The following is a 23,165-nucleotide window of genomic DNA, read 5'->3' on the forward strand; positions in this document are numbered from 1 at the left end:
TTTCACCATATTTTGCTGGGCAATAAGGTTCTCTAACCATATTCTGGGGCAGCGATGTCTATAAGTATCTATCACAATAAATAACTTGCTGTGGTTCATTATTGGTATTGGAGTACAATGGGTGAATTTCCCTCTTTGTTTCTGATGCTTATTTCGTTTACCACATTCATACTGAAATTGGCCATTATAGATGTATATCAGACACTCACTACGGTGATTTTCTTTGCGGATCTCTTTAGATATCTATGGTTTTTCTGATCTTTCATATCATTTATACATCTAGTCTGGTTTTAGCCTGGGACTTTGATTCCTGGGCTTCTGTACCCACCCTGGGAGAGTTTCTTTGGTATTCTCCATTGTGCTGTCCTGAGGGACGTAATGGAAAAAGGGAATTAGACCTACCGGTAATTCGGTTTCCAGGTAGTCCCTCAGGACAGCACCCTTAGTTCCCTCCCTTATGTTTCTCTTTTTAGGCTTGTACGGGATTAATTTACCGGGAGATCGTTCGTCCTTTGAGTCACCATGGCTCAAAATTAAGATGAAGCTGTTAAATGGATTATAACACACGTGTTTGTAAGGGCATGTTTAGACCATTTATTTCCATCCTTCTGTGGTACTTTGAAAAAACACTGGAGGGTGGAGGTGGGAGGGTCCTTTTAACCTCTCTATGATCCTGTCCCGCTATAGGTCAAAGGAAGGACATCCTCCATCCATCCATTGTGCTGTCCTGAGGGACTACCTGGAAACCGAATTACCGGTAGGTCTAATTCCCTTTTTTACCCAATGTGGAGCTTACTCTTTGCCACATGGGTTTTTTCCCCTTCCTCTGGATCAACATGTTAGGGCATGTTAGGTTAGGCTATGGTTTGAACTAGATGGGCTTAAAATCTTCCTTCAACCTTAATAACTATGTTTCTATGTTACCCCTGCAGTCAGCAGCATCCACCACGCTGCCCAGTCCAGCACCACACCGAAAGACTGCTACAGAGGCCACCTCTCCCACTTGGCCAAGAAAGCAAAGGTCCAAAACTAATAACATTTCCACCAGGACGAAGACCCGGAGTCAAAAAAACCCCTGCTAAAATTGGACCCACCACCTGTACCCCCACCTACCAATGCTTCTTTGTTCTCAAATGTGTCACTACCTTCCCTTGTGTCTGTCCCTTCCAGTTTATCTATCCATTCCTATGATTACACTGTGTTGTCTACTCCCAATGTGTCCAGTTCCATCCATGATTCAATCCTTTAATTTGTTGCCCCTTCCCCTGTAACGCCTTCATCAACTACCACCCAATCCTCAGCTCCACACCCCCAAGGTCCACCACATCTCACCCTCAGATAGACCCCGATCCTAAACAGTTATTTTTTGGTTAAATAAATGTTTACTTTCTTTGCACAATATCTGGGTTTTCTTTGTCTCTTTGAGCGCCGCCGCCGCAAACGTGTATTGTATTATTGAGGGAACTTTTAACGGGTGTTTTACTACAGGAATTTTATTATTTAATTCAGCAAACAATGCAGGTACATTTAGAATTTACAGGTACATTTAAATAATGCAAACGGTTCCAGCACGGGAGTTGAGTATAGGGTTTATTATTATAATCGGGGCCAAACATATTAATCAAGAAGGGGTTGTCTTATTGGACGCTGCCTCTGGCCCGGCCTAATAGACCGTCATACATTTCAGGCCCAGACACCATTATTAGGCATGTAAGTATCGTAGTAACTAGGCCGCCCCATACTATTGAGTACTTTGGGTCGGAGGGCATTCAGCCAAACTCCGTCACATCTGCTTAGATGCCATGTTTGATTTTGGCAGCAGCAAGTGGTTAAACTACCAGGGCTTCGTTGTAGCCGCCCCTGTGCAATCCCTGCAGTGTAAATCTATGTTCTGGGGCCCAAAAGAGTAAAACAAATGTTTAGCGTGTCAAAAAAAATAATTTTTAGTATCTGTTTTTTTTTTTCCCCTGTAATATAGGAAAGCCTAAGGCCAGAAATAAATCCCATAAAACACTGTACATGGAGACTTTGGGATCAGATAATTTCTGTCCGCTGTGTTTGTGCAAACAAAAAAGCTTTTTGTCATGATCCGTGCCAGGGTTTAATCCTGTCTGCCCTTTTTCCGGGGGGATCATGTCAAGTTAACTTTGCTCTGCCTCATTCTGGGTTCAGGTTTGCTATTTAGCTCCCATGCATCCTGCTGGCGGTGTCAGCTATAGTTCTGCCTTCGGCGTGTGAACCTGACTCTGGTAGCTCTTGGTTTGTCCTGCTGTGATCCCTGACTTGCCCCCGTGTCTGTTGACTCCCTCTGTCTGCCCTTTTTCCAGCGTTTCGGTTTTGATACTCTGGTTTCTGACTTGGCTTGTATTCAGACTCTCTTCTGCCTCCTGTCTTATCCGCTTCTGACCGTTGCTGAAACTCCTGGCTTGTTCCTGACCACGTGTATTGCTGATCTCTTTAGTACTTCTGCCTATTGTTGTTTTTTGACTCGGCTTGTTGGACCACTCTCTCGGCACTTGGTGGTGCCTATGCTGCTGCTCTGCAGTGCTTCTCTGTGTATGCAGTCTCACTTCCCTCTCAAGCTCCCTCTGGTGGAGGTTGCGTTATACTGCACTGCAGCAGCATGACAGTTTTTATAAAAGCCTCAAACTTCTGTGTGTGACTCAGACATGTGATCTAATGTGCTAGAAGATTACAGTGCAGGGAATCGGGAATCATTCATATAGACGGCCGGTGGTGATGGGGTCAGTGACGGACTCTGGACAAATATGTTTCTAGAGCCGTAGTAGAAGATGATGTCATTCTCATCAAGAAGTAGTTATTTCTCATGTCACGTAATGAATATCTCCTGCAGTATTGCTAATGCCGATTCCAGTTTAGGTAAATGAGACGAGAATTAGCGTTATGGAAGAGGAGTCTAAAGGCAACGTATTCAGCTACCGACTCCGAGGAAGAAACTGCTTGTTGTCTGCGGCCTAAAATACACTGCTCAAAAAAATAAAGGGAACACTTAAACAACAGACTATAACTACAAGTAAATCAAACTTCTGTGAAATCAAACTGTCCACTTGGGAAGCAACACTGTTTGACAACCAATTTCACATGCTGTTGTGCAAATGGAATAGACAACAGCTGGACATTATTTGCAATTATCAAGACACACTCAATAAAGGAGTAGTTCTGCAGGTGGGGACCACAGACCACATCTCGGTACCAATGCTATCTGGCTGATGTTTTGGTCACTTTTGAATGTTGGTTGTGCTTACACACTCATGGTAGCAAGAGACGAACTCTACAACCCACATAAGTGGCTCAGGTAGTGCAGCTCATCCAGGATTGCACATCAATGTGAGCTGTGGCAAGAAGTTTTGCTGTGTCTCAGCGTAGTGTCCAGAGGCTGGAGGCGCTAGCAGGAGACAGGCCAGTACACCAGGAGATGTGGAAGGGGCTCAGCCTTTGTGCAAGGAGGAACAGGAGGAGCCCTGCAAAATGACCTCCAGCAGGCCACAAATGTGCATGTGTCTGCACAAACGGCTATAAACCGACTCCATGAAGATGGTCTGAGTGACCGATGTCCAAAGATGGGGGTTGTGCTCACAGAAAAAAATTCACTGTGTAAAAACTGTAGTTAAAAAAAAAAATTACCTTTTAATTACGTCTTAACGCAGTAAGGTGATATTAAGGACCACTACCACGATTTAAAAGATAACAGGAGGCGCCTGTACCCACTAAACTGAACTGTTCCTACCTACCAGCGGAGGTTGGCATCCTACAGTTGCGCAATGGCACCCCCGCTCCCCATCGACTATCCCTCCTACCCCTATCCAGCCCTGTGGGATGGGGAAAGAAATAGGAGAGATAATGAAATGAATTTGTTTGGACAGTATACCACAATTATAGTGGGGGATTGATGTGTTACTTTTTTATTATTACTGCCAAAATTTTAATGTGGGGTAGTAAACCACGTGAGTGAAAATATATTTAGATTTTCACGTACCCAAGATAAAGGGAGTTGTAAAAGATAATATAGACTTGATGAGGGGTCAAAATGAATTGAAGGGGCCTTACCCTTATCTATCTCCTGCCTATCAGCGGAGGTTGGCACCCTATATGATATTTACGATTTTGTTGGTGCCCCCGCTCCAGACGGCTGTCCCTCCTAACCCTAAGACCATAAGATCATTTCCATATGAGGGGCAGTGAAGGGGTGAAGTCTAACAATGATGGCAATGATATGTTAGACTCAACAGTTTACTATCCAAAACTAACATACAAGTGAGCTCAAACTAATAAATGATCAATATAGTTCCGCTTCCTCATATAGGGCAAATAGTTATACTGTCTGAGTAGGAACTAAACAGTTGGCCAATGTCATATATAAATATCATAGCCTGCATAAATATTGCATGATCCCAGGGCATTCACCCCTTAACCCCAAGGGTGGTTTGCATGTTAATGACCGGGCCAATTTTTACAATTCTGACCACTGTTCATTTATGAGGTTATTACTCTGGAACGCTTCAACGGATCCCGGTGATTCTGACAGTGTTTTCTCATGACATATTGTACTTCATGTTAGTGGTAAAATTTCCTCAACATTACTTGCATTTAGCTGTGGAAAATTTTTTTCCAACTTTGAATTTTCATGCCCTTAAATCACAGAGATATGTCACACACAAAGTAAGTAACATTTCCCACATGTCTACTTTACATCAGCACAATTTTGGAACCCAAATTTTTTTTGTTGGAGTTATAAGGGTTGACCAGCAATTTCTCATTTTTACAACACCATTTTTTTTTTAGGGACCACATTACATTTGAAGTCACTTTGAGGGATCGATATAATAGAAAATACCCAAGTGTGACATGCAGCGCCCCAGAGTCCTGGTCGTTGCAGTAATGTCGCTCTTCCATCAGGGGGAGTGATATTACGTCTGATGGTATTAAAGGAGTTCACCTGACCAGGTATCAGTCACACACTACACTTCACACTCCAACCACAAGGGGGAGCAAAGGGTTCTATCAGGCCACTCCTCACACTCGGGTAAAACTGGGGGTTGGATAGGAAGTTAGAGAGAAGCTGCCTGGGTGAGACCCAGAGAAGACCTGTTAGGCAGACAGGGAGAGAAGGAGGAACATCTGAGCTGCAGACAGAGGTCCCTGTCGGGTGGGATCCTGACAGAGACATAGCAAGAGATAGAACGTTACGGAGCTGCGCCTGCACCTCATTGTGGCAGCATCCTAACAAAGGACAAGAAGCGAAGTATATTGTGGAGAAGTGAGAAACGAGATCACAGCACAAGGAGTTAATACCAGGAGGAGTCCTGCCTTAAGATCGGCAACATCCTTCTGAGGCGCGTAGCCGGTGGCCGGAACACCGAGGGAGTAATTGGCTCTACGCATTACTTCAAACAATGGCAGGACAGTTAACTCCAAGTTGGCTGCCCAACCTTTAACCTAATGAAGACAACGGAGGCAAATTGTGGGAGAGGGGCGTCACTAGGGTCCCTATAAAATAGCTCCAGGCCTACCCCATCATATGGGTCGTCCTATCCATACCATCTGGGGGACGGGGAGAGAGAGAAACAGAAATATACACGACAGATGTGAGGACTATCCCGTGGTGCTCAGCAGGGAGGTACTACAACACACAGGCGCTAGTAGGAAGGCTACTGATTTCCACCTGCAAAGGGAACTCTGGATGTGCCTTCAGACCGGCCAGACTCAGCCAGCCCTGTGAACGGTACTCTGGACTGTGGACGCTGAAGTCTTCAGTAAAAGGTAAAGAGACTGCAACCTTTGTGTCCTCGTCGTGCCTTACAACACCCACCATTACCACCTTACTCATTAAGGGAAGCCCTGGGGACATACTTCACCTGTGGGAAGGTATAACATCTAGCTGCCATTCCATCACCCCAGCGGACCCCTAGCAGCATCGGTCACCCTGACCGAATACCACAGGTGGCGTCACAAACACTTGACAAACTATACCTTTAATTGGGCGCTCCTTAGCAGGGCCACGGACCGGGTCGGGCCACTGTGACATCCCCAGAACCGAGACAGAGGGACCCGGTACCGAGTACCCCACTGCCCTACACCTGGGGGCGATCCATGACACCATTCTAAAAAACTGCACTCCTCAAGATGCTCAAAACCACATTCAAGAAGTTTATTAACCCTTCAGGTGTTTCACAGGAATATTTGGAATGTTTAAAAAAAAAATAATGAACATTTCACTTTTTCACACAAAATTTACTTCAGATCCAATTTGTTTTATTTTACCAAGGGTAACAGCAGAAATTGGACCCCAAAAGTTGTACAATTTGTCCTGAGTACGCTGATACCCCATGTGTGGGGGTAAACTACTGTTGGGCTCATGGCACAGCTCGGAAGGGAAGGAGCGCCGTTTGGAATGCAGACTTTGATGGCATGGTCTGCAGGCGTCACGTTGCGTTTGCAGAGCCCCTCATGTACCTAAACAGTAGAAACCCCCCACAAGTGACCCCATAATGGAAACTAGACCCCCAAAGGAACTTATCTAGATGTGTTGTGAGAACTTTGAACCCCCAAGTTTTTCACTACAGTTTATAATGCAGAGCCATGAAAATAAAAAATCTTTTTTCCCACAAAAATGAATTTTAGCCCCCAAATTTTTATTTTCCTAAGGGTAACTAGAGAAATTGGACCCCAATAGTTGTTGTCCAAGTTGTCCTGAATATGCTGCTACCCCATATATTGGGATAAACCCCTGTTTGGGCCTACAAGAGAGCTCAGAAGGGAAGGAGCATTGTTTTACTTTTTCAACGCAGAATTGGCTGGAATTGAGATTGGATGCCATGTTGCTTTTGGAGAGCCCCTGATGTGTCTAAACAGAGGAAACCTCCCAATTGTAACTCCAACCCTAACCCGAACACACCCCTAATCCCAACCCTAACCACACCCCTAACCCCAATACACCCTTAACCCCAACACACCCCTAATCCTAATCCCAACTCTAACCACACCCCTAACTCCCAACACACCCCTAACCCTAATCTCAACCATAATCCTAAGCACACCTAACCCTGACATACCCCTAACCCTAATCCCAACCGTAAATGTAATCCCAACCCTAACTTTAGCCCCAACCCTTACTTTAGCCCTAACCCTAATGGGAAAATTAATACATTTTTTTTATTTTATTATTTTTCCCTAACTAAGGTGATGATAAAGGGGGGTTTGATTTACTATTTATAGCGGGTTTTTATATTTGGCAGCTGTCACACACTAAAAGACGCTTTTTATTGCAAAAAATAGTTTTTGCTTCTCCACATTTTGGAAGCTATAATTTTTCCATATTTTGGTCAACAGAGTCACGTGAGGTCTTGTTTTTTGCTGAACAAGTTGATGTTTTTATTGGTACCAATTTTCGGGCACGTGACTTTTTTGATCGCTTTTTATTCCGATTTTTGTGAGGCAGCATGAACAAAAACCAGCAATTCATGAATTTCTTTTTTGGAGGTGTGCCTACCGTTCTGCGTTTGGTAAAATTGATAAAGCAGTTTTATTCTTCGGGTCAGTACGATTACAGCGATATCTCATTTATATTTTTTTTTATGTTTTGGCGCTTTTATACAATAAAAACAATTTTATATAAAAAATAATTTTGCATCACTTTATTCTGAGGGCTATAGCTTTTTATTTGTTTCGCTAATGACGCTGTATGCTGGCTCAATTTTTAGCAGGACAAGATGACGTTTTCAGCAGTACTATGTTTATTTATATCTGTCTTTTTGACCGCGTGTTTTAACACTTTTTGTTCGGCGGGGGTTTTTTTTAAACTTTTTTTTTACTTTGCCCCACGGGGGGACATCACTATATATTATCAGATCGCTGATCTGACACTTTGCTCACAAGCCAACCTCCCTGCAGGACCCGGACGGACCCCCTCGGCCATCTTGGATCCGCAGTGAGGATTACGAAGGAGACCCTTGGACAGCGTGATCACATCGCATTGTTCCGAGGGTCTCAGGGAAGCACGCAGGGAGCCCCATCCCTGCGCGATGCTTCCCTATGCCACGGAACGCTGTGATCATGTTTAATCGCAGTGTTTCGGGGGTTAAAGTGCCAGGAGCGGTCACAGTGCCGGATGTCAGCTGTGATAATCGGCTGACACTCGGCTGTGATCAACCGTGCTCCCCCTGTGAGCGCGGCTGATCGGGTATTACATACTTTCCCGTCCATGGGAATTAAAGGGACTCTGTCACCTTAATTTGGAGGGAACAATCTTCAGCCATAGGGGTGGGGTTTTCGGGTGTTTGATTCACCCTTTCCTTACCCGCTGGCTGCATGCTGGCTGCAATATTGGATTGAAGTTCATTCTCTGTCCTCTGTAGTACATGCCTGCACAAGGCAATCTTGCCTTACGCAGGCGTGTACTATGGAGGACAGTCCCTTTAAGTCCCAGGTCGCATGGACGGGACAGTACGTCCGATGGCAGAAAGGGGTTAAGCAATAAGCCCAAAAATATTCAAAACCAGATAAGGCTCAGCTGCATGTTAAAGAACAGGTACATGTCATCAAATCAAGAAGTTATGAAAAGAAAAAAAACCTCAGAGCTCTGAAACACACTCATTTCCCCTTTCAAGGTTCATCAGGAGTGAATAAAGTATACATAGTATAAAGAGACTACTTAGCTGCTGAAGAAGTTGCTATGACCGGCACAATAGCAGGGTTCAGAGTGCAAGCACATAAGGAAACGATACCCCTTCATAGTGTGCTGCATGATACGGTGCATGTTGATCCATGTTGCTATTGTGCCGGTCTTAGCAATCTCTTCAATCACTATTATTGTGGTATACTGTCCAAACAAACTCTCATTTCAATATCTCTACTCCTATTCCTTTCCCCATCCCACAGGGCTGGATAGGGGTAGGAGGGACAGTCGCCAGTGATCGGGGGCGCCATTGCACAGGTGTAGGGTGCCAACCTCCGCTGGTAGGTAGGAACAGTTCAGTTTAGTGATGGGTACAGGCACCTCCTGGTATCTTTAAAATGGTGGTAGTGGTCCTTGTTATCACCTTACTGCGTTAAGACGTAATTAAAGGTAATTTTTTAAGTACAGTTTTTACAACTTATTCTAGCTGTGATTTCCTCATGGGTTGTGCTCACAGCCCAACACAGTGCAGGAAGATTGGCGTTTGCCACAGAAGACCAGGATTGGCAAATTCGCCACTGGTGCCCTGTGCTCTTCACAGATGAAAGCAGGTTCACACTGAGCACATGTGACAGACGTGACGGAGTGTAGAGCCGCCGTGAAGAGCGATCTGCTGCCTGCAACATCCTTCAGCATGACCGATTTGGCAGTGGGTCAGTAATGGTGTGGGGTGGCATTCCTTTGGAGGGCCACATAGCCCTCCATGTGCTCGCCAGAGGTAGCCTGACTGTCATTAGGTACCGAGATGAGATCCTCAGACCCCTTGTGAGACCATATGCTGGTGCAGTTGGCCCTGGGTTCCTCCTAATGCAGGACAATGTCAGACCTCATGTGGCTGGAGTGTGTCAGCAGTTCCTGCAAGATGAAGGCATTGAAGCTACAGACTGGCCTGCCCGTTCCCCAGACCTGAATCTGATTGAACACATCTGGGACATCATGTCTTGCACGATCCATCAACGTCACGTTGCACAACAGACTGTTCAGGAGTTGGCGGATGCTTTAGTCCAGGTCTGGGAGGACATCCCTCAGGAGACCATCCGCCGCCTCATCAGGAGTATGCCCAGACTTGTAGGGAGGTCATACAGGCACAAGGAGGCAACACACACACACAACTGAACATCATTTCCTTGTCTTGAGGCATTTCCACTGAAGTTGGATCAGCCTGTAATTTGATTTTCCACTTTGATTTTGAGTATCATTCCAAATCCAGACCTCCATGGGATATTCATTTTGATTTACATTGATCATTTTTATGTTTTATTGTTCTCAACACATTCCACTATGTAACGCATAAAAATTTGCATCTGAAATATTTCATTCAGTGATATCTAGGATGTGGTATTTTAGTGTTCCCTTTATTTTTTTGAGCCGTGTATATAGGTTTTATTAGTAGATGTAAAGAAGAAAACTAAATACTGTAAAATAATCACTCATGTGTTTCCCTTATTATCTCCAGTAATTGTATTATTACACAGGATTTTTATGATGTTACATCGGCTCATCTTCTTCTCATTCAGGTCTCTACAATATCGGATCTTCTATGTAAGAGAATTTTCCTGATTTACCCATTAAGGATGGATATGGACAGAGACAAGATGGCGGAGAGGATATTACACCTCACCCTAGAGATCCTCCTCCGGCTTACTGGAGAGGTGAGAGACTCTGATGACATCACATTACATCATTCTTATCTATGGGAATAACAGATGGACAGAACTGGAGAGGTGAGGACTCTGGAAATGTCTGTAGTGAGATTTATTAATGTGTCTCTCCATAACCAGGATTACACAGTAGTGAAGAAGACCTCTAGTGAATGCTGTCAGGACCCTGTGTCTGAGGGATTGGGAAGACCCCTAAGCCCAGTCATGGGGACTCCACCTCACCTGATACATGAGGACATCAATGACCAGAAGATCCTAGAACTCGCCTACAAGATGATTGAGCTGCTGACTGGACAGGTGACACTGCTGGGAATGCTGGGACATTATACAGTAACACTGTGAAGGTTTCTGGGTATAACGGTATCATTGTGTGTGTCAGGTTCCTATAAGGTGTCAGGATGTCGCCATCTATTTCTCCATGGAGGAGTGGGAGTATTTAGCAGGACACAAAGATGTATACAAGGACATCATAATGGAGGTTCCCCAGCCCCTCACATCACGAGGTAATAGACAGGACTAAATACATACAGCCTATAATTATCTGTAGGTAAAGAATGAATTCAGTCCCTGTATGTGCTTCCTCCAGTTCTATCCAGTAGGAGGACAACACCAGAGAGATGTCCCAATCCTCTTCTTCCACAGGACTATAAACCAGAAGATCCCAATGTTCCTCAGGATCATCAGGTAGATGGAGAGAAGGTGTCATGAGATCTCCCCTCTGATGTGTAGACGGCTGTGAAGGTCTTGTGCTCGGTCTTGTTTTATTCACCAGTATTATATGTTTTATACTTGTGTAATGAGAACGGTGCAGATGGCAGGCAGGGCTGCCACCAGGAATTTCGGTGTCCCATACTGGCAAAACTTTCGGGCCCACTTGGGACTCTGCCCAGGCTACACCCCCCCAGCTCCGTCTCCAACTCTCGAACCTTCCACAGTACCACTGCCCACTCATAGAAAAACTCTGCATCTGTATAATGCATCCCATAGTCATATATAGTTGAATAATGCATCCCCTTAGGAATATAATGCACCTCTATAGTACTATAATGCACCCCCATAATAGTATAATGCACCCCCATAATAGTATAATGCACCCCCATAGTAGTATAATGCACCCCCATAGTAGTATAATGCACCCCCATAGTAGTATAATGCACCTCCATAGTAGTATAATGCATCTCATAGTATAATGCCCTCCCATAGTGGTATAATGCACTTCATAGTATAATGCACCTCATAGTATAATGCCCTCCCATAGTGGTATGATGCACTTTGTAGTATAATGCACCCCCATAGTAGTATAATGCAGCGTCATACTGCAGCTTTACAAAAAAAAAAGTTTATCCTGACCTGGCTGAGGTCCAGCGGTGTCCTCCACCTGATACATCTGAGGTGTGTACCATCATATGTGAGTGTCATTATACGCTGGCAACGTGCCCTCTGACATCAGCTGCCAGCTTATGATCTCCCGCAAGGCAACAGATTTTAACTTGCCGTGCGTCTGACGATGCATGACGTGTGGGGTACACTTGACTCACAAGCGCCTGTGATGACTATACCCTATTTCCCACAACTTTTATCTATTCCACCCCCCCAACCTATAATAACATTAAATAAAATACCCAAAAATTACATAACACCAAATCTTGGATTAAATGGCCACAGCAGCCTTTTTTATTAACATACAATTACAAAAATAAAACAACAACCCAAACTCGGAAGGGATGGTCCTCGAAGCCCCAAATTAAGTATTTCCAAAGTTCACCTTTAATATTCCTTTTGGCCTCCAGGCTTAGTCTTACCCCAGCCGCAAAGCACCAGCTCGGAGGCAGCTAATGACTAGCCCGGCCAAAACCAACAAATACCAAGTCCCATAATTATCCGTTCCACCGACTGATTGGCCACATCCACTCATAATCCACTCCGGGGGAGTCCAGGACCAATATAGATCCCCCCCCCCTGCAATCCTCCAACGCCCTTTCCACCAACTCCGAGGACCTCCCTCCCCCGCCACCAACATAAATGTTCTGACACCTCAAACATTTATGTCCCTCCAAACTTTCAGCCCGGTTTCAATGCCCTCTTGAATGGCCAAGCACCACATGTCCGTCCCCACCGCATTCAAGTGAACCCCATCCGACCTCCAATATTCCCCTTTTCCGGATTCCAAATTAACGTGCCGAACAACCACTGCTCTGTTTCGTGACCTGAAACGTGAAATTGCCCTATTCACTTTGATCCTTGCCTTGTTTATTCCTTCAACCGACCTAGCCCCGCGCCACACCTTCCGAGGGACAATGTCAGACCACACAACAATCAACCTTGGGAACGAAGCCCACAACCGCAACATGTCAAATTTTATGTCTTTTATGAGTTCCCGGTAAGGTTTTTTCCCCAAATCATTTCCACCCAAATGCACCACCACCAAATCCAGGGCCCGGTCTAAACGTACAAATCGGTGAAATTCCGGCAAGAATTGACTCCAGACCATCCCGCGCTTCCCGATCCAACGCAACGTCGCAGAATCTCTCTGGAACCCCAGCTGCCGCCCGTCGGGCCGAACCTCTGCCCTCAATGCCGCCCAGAACACAAAAGAATGTCCTAAAATCCAGACCAAACGGGATGTATTGCCTAAAACAAACAACAAAAAATGTAATTAAGAAAAATTCCTTCACAACGCATATAAATCCTAATCCACTAAATCCGGGCGGACGTAAGATCTGAATCTGATTGATTCCCACCGACCAATTCTCTTGACCGCTTCTTCACCTAGACCTCTTCTGGCCGCCTCAGTCGCCGCCCCAATCCTAAACGAGTGTCCACTGTAATTTGTGGACGAAATACCCCCAGCTGCCAAACACCGTTTAAACACTGCGATAAACTGGAATCGCGACAAAAAAGACCCATCTTCGTGTATCAGAAAGGGGTTGGATAAAACGCCCTCGCGTTTAATGAAATTATTTGCGCACAATACTGGATACATAATGGAACGTGGAACCGCAAACAAAGACACTTTGCACCCTCTACCTCAAACATCAGTCTTAGAAGACCGCAGTAAAATCTCTACCCTGTCACCAAACACCTTAACATCTTCCCTCCGTACACCCCCTTTCATTAATTTGGAGGGGCTGACCAACTCCCCGAGGCGAAATGCACCGAAAAAGGCTAATGCAAAAGCTACTCTGAAAAGGTCAATTTCCCATTGCGATAAGCATACCGTCGGCAACTGTGCGCCTAAAACCAAAAGCACCTCATACGAAACCGGACGTCTCGAGTCCTCGACTTTCCAACCCTTTTTCCACCCTTTTAACGCCTGACACACCAAAAACGATTTTGTCACATCCTTGACACCCCTTGCCTTAAAACCAAAAGCTAGCCCTGCTAGCATCTTATTCAATTTAGAAACGGACCAACCCTTTTCTTTTAGGTGTCCAATCAACAAAAGCAATCTGGGTTCATCCTGTAAACACTCCCCTATACAACCGTTCCAATCTTCCCAGACCTTCCATGCATGATCATATTGCTTCCAGGTCCTGACAGATAGAGAGTTCACCAATAAACCATCTAAAGCCCGCCAGGCAGATTCCACAACTCTACCGGACACTCCATGCCCGCTGCTTTCGCTTGAGGCACCAGCTCTCGAAGACGTTCCTCCTGGAGATGAGAGAGCGACAACAACTGGGTTACTCTCCAATGACCTGACTTCGGCTACGATCCACAAGTTATACGATAAACCCAAAAAGACCATATGTTGCAAAATTTTAACCACTAATGGGGAATCCGCTGACAATGAATTTATCACCCTCGCCTCGCTTTCTGACCTACATGGGAAACGTATCTTTTTGTTCATGATAACCTTGCCCCATAACGACAAGGCCACCAAAATGGGAAACAAGTGCGTCAGCACACGATTTGCTGACCACCCGTGTTCCTTCCAAAAAACAGGCCATTCGGCCAACAACCAAGAACCCTGAAAAAACAATCCGAAACCGCATCCGTCGAATACTGCGACAAACAGATCCAAAGCGTCTGCATCTATTACCGGCTCAATCCAAATGGACTTACCATTGTAATCCTCCAAAAATCTCGCCCAAACTGCAAGATCATCTCGTAACTCTTTTTTCTCAATCTAATAAAATGAACGGGAGATTTTACACCTGTTGTTGACAATGATAGCCTCCTGCAATTTGCTCAGCCCATCGTCATGATCCAACAAGCGAAGTTTAACTTGCCTAACAACGACTGTACCTCACGTAATCTCAATTTCTTCGCCTTGTGCTCCCTCAACACTTCTTCACGCAACTCGCCAATTTTTTCCGCTGGTAATCTACAAACCATTTCCAACGAATCAATTTCGATACCTAAGAAACTCAAAACAGTAACTGGGCCCACTGTCTTATCTGCAGCTAATGGGACCCCAAAACTCTTAGCAACCTTTTCCATTGAATGCAATAGTATTGAACAGTCAGCAGTCTGAGCCTCCCCTATGAACAAAAAATCATCCAGGTAATGTATACATGCATTTAAACCTGACACGTCTTTTACCACCCATTCCAAAAAGGTGCTGAAGGTTTCAAAATACGCGCAAGATAGGGAACACCCCATGGGAAGACAACGGTCAACAAAATAACCTCCATTCCAATAGCACCCTAACAAATGCATACTATCAGGATGGACAGGTAGAAGCCTGAACGCCGCTTCAATATCTGTCTTCGCTAACTTGGCTCCCTGACCGCACATCCGAACCCAATGCATAGCTGCATCAAAAGAAGTGTAAACCACCGAGCACAATTCCGGATCAATGCCGTCATTCACGGACAATCCCCTAGGAAAGGACAAATGATGTATCATCCTAAATTTATTGGGTTCTTTCTTTGGGACTATACCTAGTGGCGATACCTTCAAATTCTGTAGGGGAGGACAATCAAACGGACCTGCCATCCTGCCAAGACTGACTTCTTTTTCTAACTTCTCCGTCACAACCTCAGGAAACTAGCCGATTTTAAATTCTTTTTAGAAAAATTTGCTGCCGCATTAACAGATGGGATTCGAAAACCGTCCCTGAAACCGTCTTCCAACAACCTCGCCACCATCCTATCTGGGTATCTATTTAGATAATGCACCATCTCTCCCAGCCGAATTGGTGTCACCCCTTTTTTCAACTCCCTCCGCTCCTCTGTCTGCCTCCCCTGAAACATTTCGATGATCCATGTGTGCCACCGTAGATTGTGCACTCGTGTTTAAACTTGCACTTTGCGCCAAATCTACAAGACCCCTCGTTGAATGCGAAGCACAAACCCTTCTGCATGGCCGTTGGATGTCCTCACTGGCTATAGCCCCCCGCGCTCCCGGGAAAGGACTGAGTGCTATTCCCTGTTCTGGATGGTACCATCACCCGCATCCAAAGTGCTATATCCTTATGGTCCCACCGAATGCTAGGCCTGACTGCCTTCCTCTGACGAAACTGTTCGTCATATCTCAACCACCCTAAACCACCATACACTCGGTAAGCCTCACCTATAGCGTCCATATAGCAAAATAATCCTGAACAATTTTCGGGAGCCTTTTCACCTATTACACTGGCCAAAATGGCAAATGCCTGAAGCCAATTTGTAAAAGTTTGCGGAATCAATCTGTACCTCCTCTTTTCTTCATCCTCTTTCTTTGACTCCTCTCATCTCGGCCTGTCTAAGTTAAACCGTTCCAGGGGCAACAAAGAAAAAATTTCCACGTACTCCCCTTTCCATATTTTTTCCCTAATCTCGCTTTTAAGATGAGCGCCTAAAGGGCCTTCGAAACAAACGTAGACCTCACCGCGTGCGGTATCATCTAACCTCACTGTATCATCTTTTTCCGTGTCACCTGCATGGCTAGGCGCCGATACCGTAGCTGAGGAAATGGCCGTATTGGCCCCCCCACCCTCGTTCCTTAAACTTCCCGCCGATACATCCCTAGCCGGCACATTAGAGACCTCCCCAAGCGTGCCCCCTTGCCCAGAGATCCTACCCGTACCACCCAACCAAGCAGTAGATGGGGAGGCAACAACCTGACCACCCCCAGAACCCCACAGGAAAGCTAACTCTCTCAGCCTGTGGAAAAGCATATTTAACCCCCCGCTGACCCCCCCAGGAACCCCATCCTGACTACCACTCCCAGGCAAAGTCAACAAAGGGGGATAATATAAAGAAGTGTCCTCACCAAGCTGCCCGAGCGCTGTGGACCCGGCAGCCGACGATCCAGTAGCCTGATGTAATCTCCCGTCCTCTGTCATCCTTCCGTGGTCTGATGTTCCATGATCCATGTGAAAGCTGTTGATAGACGCTCTCCTTGACGCTCCCAGAGGACCTGCGACAGTCTGTGCCGGGGAGTAGGAGCCTGCATTATCCGGGGACTGCCGCCGCTGATGGTCACTGCTTGTGGAAGGGGGGGTTGATGTCTGCGCAGCACAGACCGGCGGCCCCGGGACACGCGCTACACTCGGCCCTCTGTTGTCCCTCACTGCAGCCGGAACCACGGCGCTGCTAGAGCCGGCTGACAGCCGCCCGCGATGCACCCCCCGCTGAGGCGCCTGTGGAGCAGGCCCCCGTATCGGGCATCTCCTGTCTGCCACTCGCCGAGCCGGCTCACCTGACACAGAGGCTCCGGCCGTTCCTGGTCCCGACACTCTGCGCGTTCCTGATGTTGAGGAGGAGGCCGACGCCTCCCCCTGTTGCGGACCCCGCTGGGTGCCAGGATTCCTCCCAGCTCGCCCTCGGGACCCTGTGATCCCGCGGCACGCGCCACTAGCTGGAGGGTCCCCGGAGGGGCTCCTAATTCGGCGTCGGGCCCGAGGGGGGACGTCAGGGCTTAGGCGTGCCAGCGGCCGGGACCGCCGCAGCCGGCGCCCTCCGATGGGGACCTGGGGAGATCCAGCCGCCACCCCCTGGAGAAGGCTGCTGACGTTTTGCTGCAGCCACGCAGTACCCTGCGTGCTGGCCGCGTCTTGGAGGCTCTGCAGGAGTGCGTCCACCTCCATGTCGGCAGACCGAAGCTTCGTTCTCTCACAAACAGGCAGGTGAGTGAATGCTCCGGTGAAGTGACCGAGGTGTAATAGGCGGTTATCTCTTTTCCCGCCCGACAAGCTCACCGCCCCCACAGCTCCTCCTGTTCTCCCCTGTTTGATCCCTCCCCTTCCCAAATTCAAAAAAAACTCACCACGCAGCCCGTGTTAACCCCATAATGCTTATTAACCCCCCCCTGTGGCGCTGGCTGTTCCCATGTGATCCCGTCATGGCGGCCTCCCTTGATGGCCCAGGGGCCCGTATGGCCTTTCTTGATCAGTTGAGCCTCTGGGGCCCAAAGAGAAGAGGCGACCTGCTGCGGGTCCCCTCTGCTCGCCAGGCCCTATTCGCCAGTAAGGGCTGTAATGCTCTGATGGCGGAACTAATGGCAGGATTAGAGCTGATCATAGACGTGACTATCTTTTCTTTTCATCTGTCTGTGACTTTTACAATATTTGTTTCAGGGTGAAGATCTGACCTATATTAATACTACAGAGACATATATGAGGGGTGATGAGCGGTGTAAAGATGAGATTCCTACATATGACTACCCAGGTAAGTAGTATCCACTAAATGCAGAGAAGTCACAGATTCTTCTTAGTCACCGGCTATGGCTGCTTTATCGGTTGTATAGCCCGGTTGTATCACAATCGTGTGATCACCATTTTGCCTCTAGACCTCAACATTCTCCTCCATCCAAACTTTGACACATCAGCTCTAAACTGTTATAAAAAAAGTATTTGAATGTCTAATATTTCTTCTTGAAACTGATGTGACATCTACCATTGGTCCTTATAATAGTTTAGCTTGAAAGAGCCCCATACTCTAATTACCCCAGAGGTTTCACCACTAGTTACTCATTTATTACTGATGAAGACTGTTGAGTTTGATTATTTCAGTAAATGTGTTATTGTCTTTAGTCACAGTTTTTGACTACAGTAGTTACTGCTCAAATCCTTTGACTTAACCACTTCCTGCAGTCCTTTTTTGTTCCTAATCAGGACCCAATTTTTCGAACCTGATGTGTGTCACTTTGTAGTGATAACTTTGGAATTATTCACAAAGGATAATAGGAAACAAATGGACCTTACAGATTATTTTCCAATTTCTCTTGAATGTGACAGTACCCTATATACAATTGTACACTACTGTCTGGGCACATGGCACGGTTAAGAAGCTATTTAGCTATTTGACTGCAGGTCTTGCAGAAATAGTTTGTGGATACGATGCATTGGGGGCACTGTTCGTGGTCACCTGGCAGCTCAAAAGATGTCCACCATGAAAGGACTTGGCGCTATCTACTCCATTTTACAGATCCCAGGGATTGCCTTGTTCATCATACTTTAACCCTTCTACTTGGGTCTGATCTTAGCCAGACAGAGACCCCTAGGCTTTGACCATGGTGTTACCTTCTGTTATGTGATGTGAGATGTAGCAAGAATAGTCAGGTAACCGGGTCAGTACCAGGAGAGCAGAGAAAATACAAAATCAGAAGACACAAGAGTAGTCAGTAAGCGAGCCGAGGTCACAACAGGAAACAAATAAACAAGCCTGGAGAGGAGCACAGAGGAATTAACCAGAGGAGAAGGCTGTATCTGACAGCGTCCAGCAATATGCTTTGAGCTTTAGGAGGGTGTGGTGCTTTCCAACTGGCTGGAGCAGGGAGCTGGACAACACACATCCATACTGCCAGATTGGATGGCACTACAAATCCCAGGTACCCTAATCTTAGTGGCAGGGCAGAGCCTGCGTCGCCCAGAGCTTCTTTTTTTGATGTCTCCTCTATTAACCAGTGCCTCATGTAGAATGAATAAGGTCATGCCTGGTAACAGAACCAGACATCACAGCAGCAGATCCCAGAGGAGATAGGACATACCATATGCAGAAGCCCTAATATGAGAAAATGGCAGAAAACCAGAGCAGTAGAAATCCCCATAAATTAACTTCATTTTGGAAATTATAACCCTCAGGGGATTAATGTATTGTAGTAGTGACTATGTTGACCCCAGACCCACTTTCCAGAAATTAGTGCGCAGTGGATGTTGGAGAGTGAAAATTGCAAATATGCCATTTTATTACCCAACACACAGTGCCCAGATTGTGCTCCAGGAGACACACGCATTGTAAATTAAGTGGGTTCTTATCACTATAGCAATTTATTATTTATTATCATTATTAATTTTTATAGCGCCATTTATTCCATGGCGCTTTACACGTGCTTTATACATGGATGCTAAATATGGTTTGGGCACACTGCAAGGCTCAGAAGCGAGGGGAAAATTTGACTTTGGGAGAGCGGATATTGCTGGATTGGTGTATTGAAGCCATGGTGCTTTTCAAGAGCCTTTGAGCCACTTGTAATGTACAAACCTGTTTTTCACTGACAGATGATGGAATTGATTTTTTGGGAGATGAGTAGAAGGTTTATTGGTGTAATTTTCTCTATCCCCATGATGGCACCACGGAGAGAGGGGTCCGCCCCCAGGGACAGGAAACCTACAGGTGAAAAAGGGCGTACCTCTCTCCCACATCAGTTGGTTTCCTGTCCCTGACGGGGAACCTACAGCACGTACCTGAAGGATTCTTCGTGGAGTTCCAGGGGCTGATGCAGTCGACTTTCTAACAGGGGGCGCCCTGTTACGGCTGGATCAAGCGGTTTTTTCCTCTCTTTTTTCTCCCTTTCCTGAAGCACCACCACAGGGGTCGGCGGGCCTCATGGGTGAGTGGAGGAAGGCAGTGAAAGGATCCAGTCTGCCTTCCATGAAAAAAAAAAAAAAAAAAAGAGAGGGGGGGTAAGGAGCAGGTGACGGCGGTCACCGGAGGACTCTTAATGATAATATGGAGGTAGCGGCGGCTATCTTTCCATAAAAGGCCAAGTAAGACGGGCCAGAGGACACCGGCGTAATTACCGGTAAATCGGTGTGGGCGTCGGTAATGGAGCGCTGGTGCGCTCACCGGCGCCATCATCGCGAAAACGCAGCGCTACTGCGCGCGCGCCGGCGTCCCAGTACATTCATTCCCTCATGTGAAGCTGGCAGAGAACCGGAAGTTGGGCGGGCGCATGCGCAAACAGTCACTTCCGGTTTCGCCGGCACTAATGCATAAAAGCAACGCCAGCACAGGGAAAATGGTGGCAAATTCAAACTCCAAGTGCACCTTACAGTGCGGAGGCCACCATGAGCGAAAGCGAGCAGCAGGTTATGCAGGAAGCCGTCCAGCGATCTCCTGAGCAGGCACAAGTGCAGCGGCGTCTGCACCCACAGCAGCAGCGCAAAGGAAACTCGTCCTCTGTACAGCGCAGCAGCAGCGGACGATCAGAGTCTCAACGCAGTCGGGGGTCTGCAAAAACCACACGGCCGGCGACGATTCCAGCGGATACAGTCACCAGGCCTGAGACGGTATCTCTGATCCACAGGGGGTGAGTGATCTACGTGAAAGTGCTGACTTTAATGTAGGGCTCTTTCTGTTCTAGGGGAGGAAAAGTACAGCCAAAACTAAGCACAGAGAATGTGCCATATGTTCAGACGAGCTGCCTTCCTCCTGGGAGAAGAGACTATGCAGCGTCTGTATAAAAAAGACGATTCAGGAGGAAACCCCATCATTTGCATCCGAATTAAAGTCACTAATAAAAAGCCAGGTGGAAAGTGCCATTAAAGGCATTAAAGCCACAAAGAAAAAACATAAGAAAACACCTGAGTCCCCCGTATCCAGTGCGGACGAGTCAGAGAGTGAACTATCTGACTCGAATAATTCGTCAGATTCTGACACCTCTTCAGTATCCTCTGAGGGGGGGCGCAGTTGCTTCCCTATCGACGAAACAGACGCTTTAGTGAAAGCGGTCAGAGCAACAATGGGTCTAGTGGAGGAGCGACCTAAAAAAACAGCGCAGGACATAATGTTCAGCGGTCTGGAACAAAAAAGAAAAAGAGCATTTCCAGTAAATGAGAAAATTCACTCTCTAATTAAAAGAGAGTGGAAAAAACCAGACAAAAAAGCTCTCCTCACCCCCAAAAGAAAATACCCGTTTGATGACCCAGCCTGCTCATCCTGGAGTAAGGCACCAAAATTAGATGTGGCCATAGCAAAGGCCTCAAAAAAGTTTGCCCTACCTTTTGAGGACATGGGTACCTTAAAAGATCCGATGGACAAAAAAGCCGAGGTTTTTCTAAAAAACTCTTGGGAAGCGGCAGGAGGCGGACTTAAACCAGCGGTCGCGGCCACCTGCACAGCTCGCGCGCTAATGGTGTGGCTTGAGCACTTGGATTCCCAATTAAAAGGAAAAGTCTCTAGAGACACGATTCAAAAATCAGTGTCCGTAATGAAAGGTGCAGCAGCCTTTTTGGCGGATGCATCTGTAGACTCAGCCAGACTAGCAGCCAGGGCTGCCGCCTTTTCGAACGCCGCAAGACGTGCCCTGTGGCTAAAATGTTGGCCAGGGGACCTTCAGACAAAGACAAAACTATGTTCAATACCCTGTGAGGGGGAATTCTTGTTCGGCACAACGCTAGATGACATCCTCGAGAAAGCCGAGGACAAGAAAAAGTCTTTCCCTGGTTTCCCCAACCAATCATACAGACGTTCCTTTCGGAATAAAAAATTTATGCGGAGAAAACCTCCGAAAGGGAACAAAGAAACATGGGAGGAAAAAAGAAATAAAACCAGAGGGTTCCTATTCAACAAACCCACTCCCGACAACAAGAAAACTCAATGAAGGTGTCCCCCAGGTTGGCGGGAGACTAACAGAGTTCCTCCCAGCCTGGGAAAAAATTTCAAGCAGCCCCTGGATACTAGGCATAGTACGAGAAGGGCTCAAGCTAAAGTTCCGCATTCCCCCCAACAACCTCTTCATGGTGACACCACAGAGACAGTCTCAAGAACAGTCGGCTCTTCAGGAAGAGATTCTAGGCCTAGTCCAGAAGGAAGTCCTACAGGAAGTCCCTCACCAGGAAAGAGGCATGGGCTTCTACTCTCCCCTCTTCCTCCGAAAGAAGCCAGATGGATCATACAGGACAATAATAAATCTCAAAAAGTTAAACAGTTTTCTCGAGATCCCACACTTCAAAATGGAGACAATAAAATCTTGCGTAAAAATACTCTTTCCCAGGTGTTTCATGACTGTTCTAGACCTACGAGATGCATACTATCATGTACCGATCCACAAGGATCATCAAAAGTACCTCCGGCTGGCAGTGAATATCCAGGGGGAGGTGAAACATTATCAGTTTCGGGCCCTCCCTTTTGGGTTAGCTATCGCACCCCGGGTATTCACGAAACTAATGTCGGAAGTGATGGCTCATATACGAGAGCAGAATATCCTGATAGTCCCATACCTGGACGACCTCCTTGTGGCAGGGACATCATTCCATCACTGCAAACAGCAGTTGGATTTGGTTATGACTTCTCTGTCAAGCCTAGGTTGGCTGTTGAACCTTACCAAATCCAAAGTAGTCCCATCACAGGTACAGGAGTACTTGGGGATAGTCCTCGACTCGACCACACAAACGTGTTATCTTCCTCAGGGGAAGATTCAAAAGATGACACAGGCAGCGGTACAGTTGTCATCATCCCCAGTCACCACACTCAGGAAAGCCATGTCCCTGCTGGGCTCCATGACATCCTGTATCCCGGCAGTGCAGTGGGCACAATGCCATTCCCGAGACTTACAATGGGAGACTTTAAGTTCAAGCCTGTGTCTGGGAGGAAATTTAGACGGGCGGTTAAGCATATCACCAACTACGATACACTCCCTACAGTGGTGGGCAGATCCGA

At 46.7% G+C, this 23,165-nt stretch overlaps 1 protein-coding gene and 1 long non-coding RNA gene across 2 annotated transcripts in view; both read left to right on the top strand.

Annotated features, from left to right (window-relative positions):
- Window positions 1-23,165, top strand: part of LOC143766574 (uncharacterized) — a 61,025-nt gene that overhangs the window by 22,023 nt on the left and 15,837 nt on the right. Inside the window, exons 2-6 of the mRNA XM_077254349.1 lie at window positions 10,213-10,347; window positions 10,477-10,653; window positions 10,736-10,859; window positions 10,943-11,040; window positions 17,861-17,951. Coding sequence (XP_077110464.1) covers window positions 10,213-10,347; window positions 10,477-10,653; window positions 10,736-10,859; window positions 10,943-11,040; window positions 17,861-17,951 — 625 coding nt within the window. The remainder of the gene's footprint in view (window positions 1-10,212; window positions 10,348-10,476; window positions 10,654-10,735; window positions 10,860-10,942; window positions 11,041-17,860; window positions 17,952-23,165) is intronic.
- LOC143766570 (uncharacterized) lies at window positions 19,838-21,028 on the top strand. Its single transcript, XR_013213602.1, has 2 exons — window positions 19,838-20,794; window positions 20,869-21,028. It is a non-coding gene; the product is annotated as an uncharacterized LOC143766570 (long non-coding RNA).

This window comes from Ranitomeya variabilis, chromosome 4 (assembly GCF_051348905.1).
Source record: "Ranitomeya variabilis isolate aRanVar5 chromosome 4, aRanVar5.hap1, whole genome shotgun sequence".
NCBI classification, from domain to species: Eukaryota; Metazoa; Chordata; class Amphibia; order Anura; family Dendrobatidae; genus Ranitomeya; species Ranitomeya variabilis.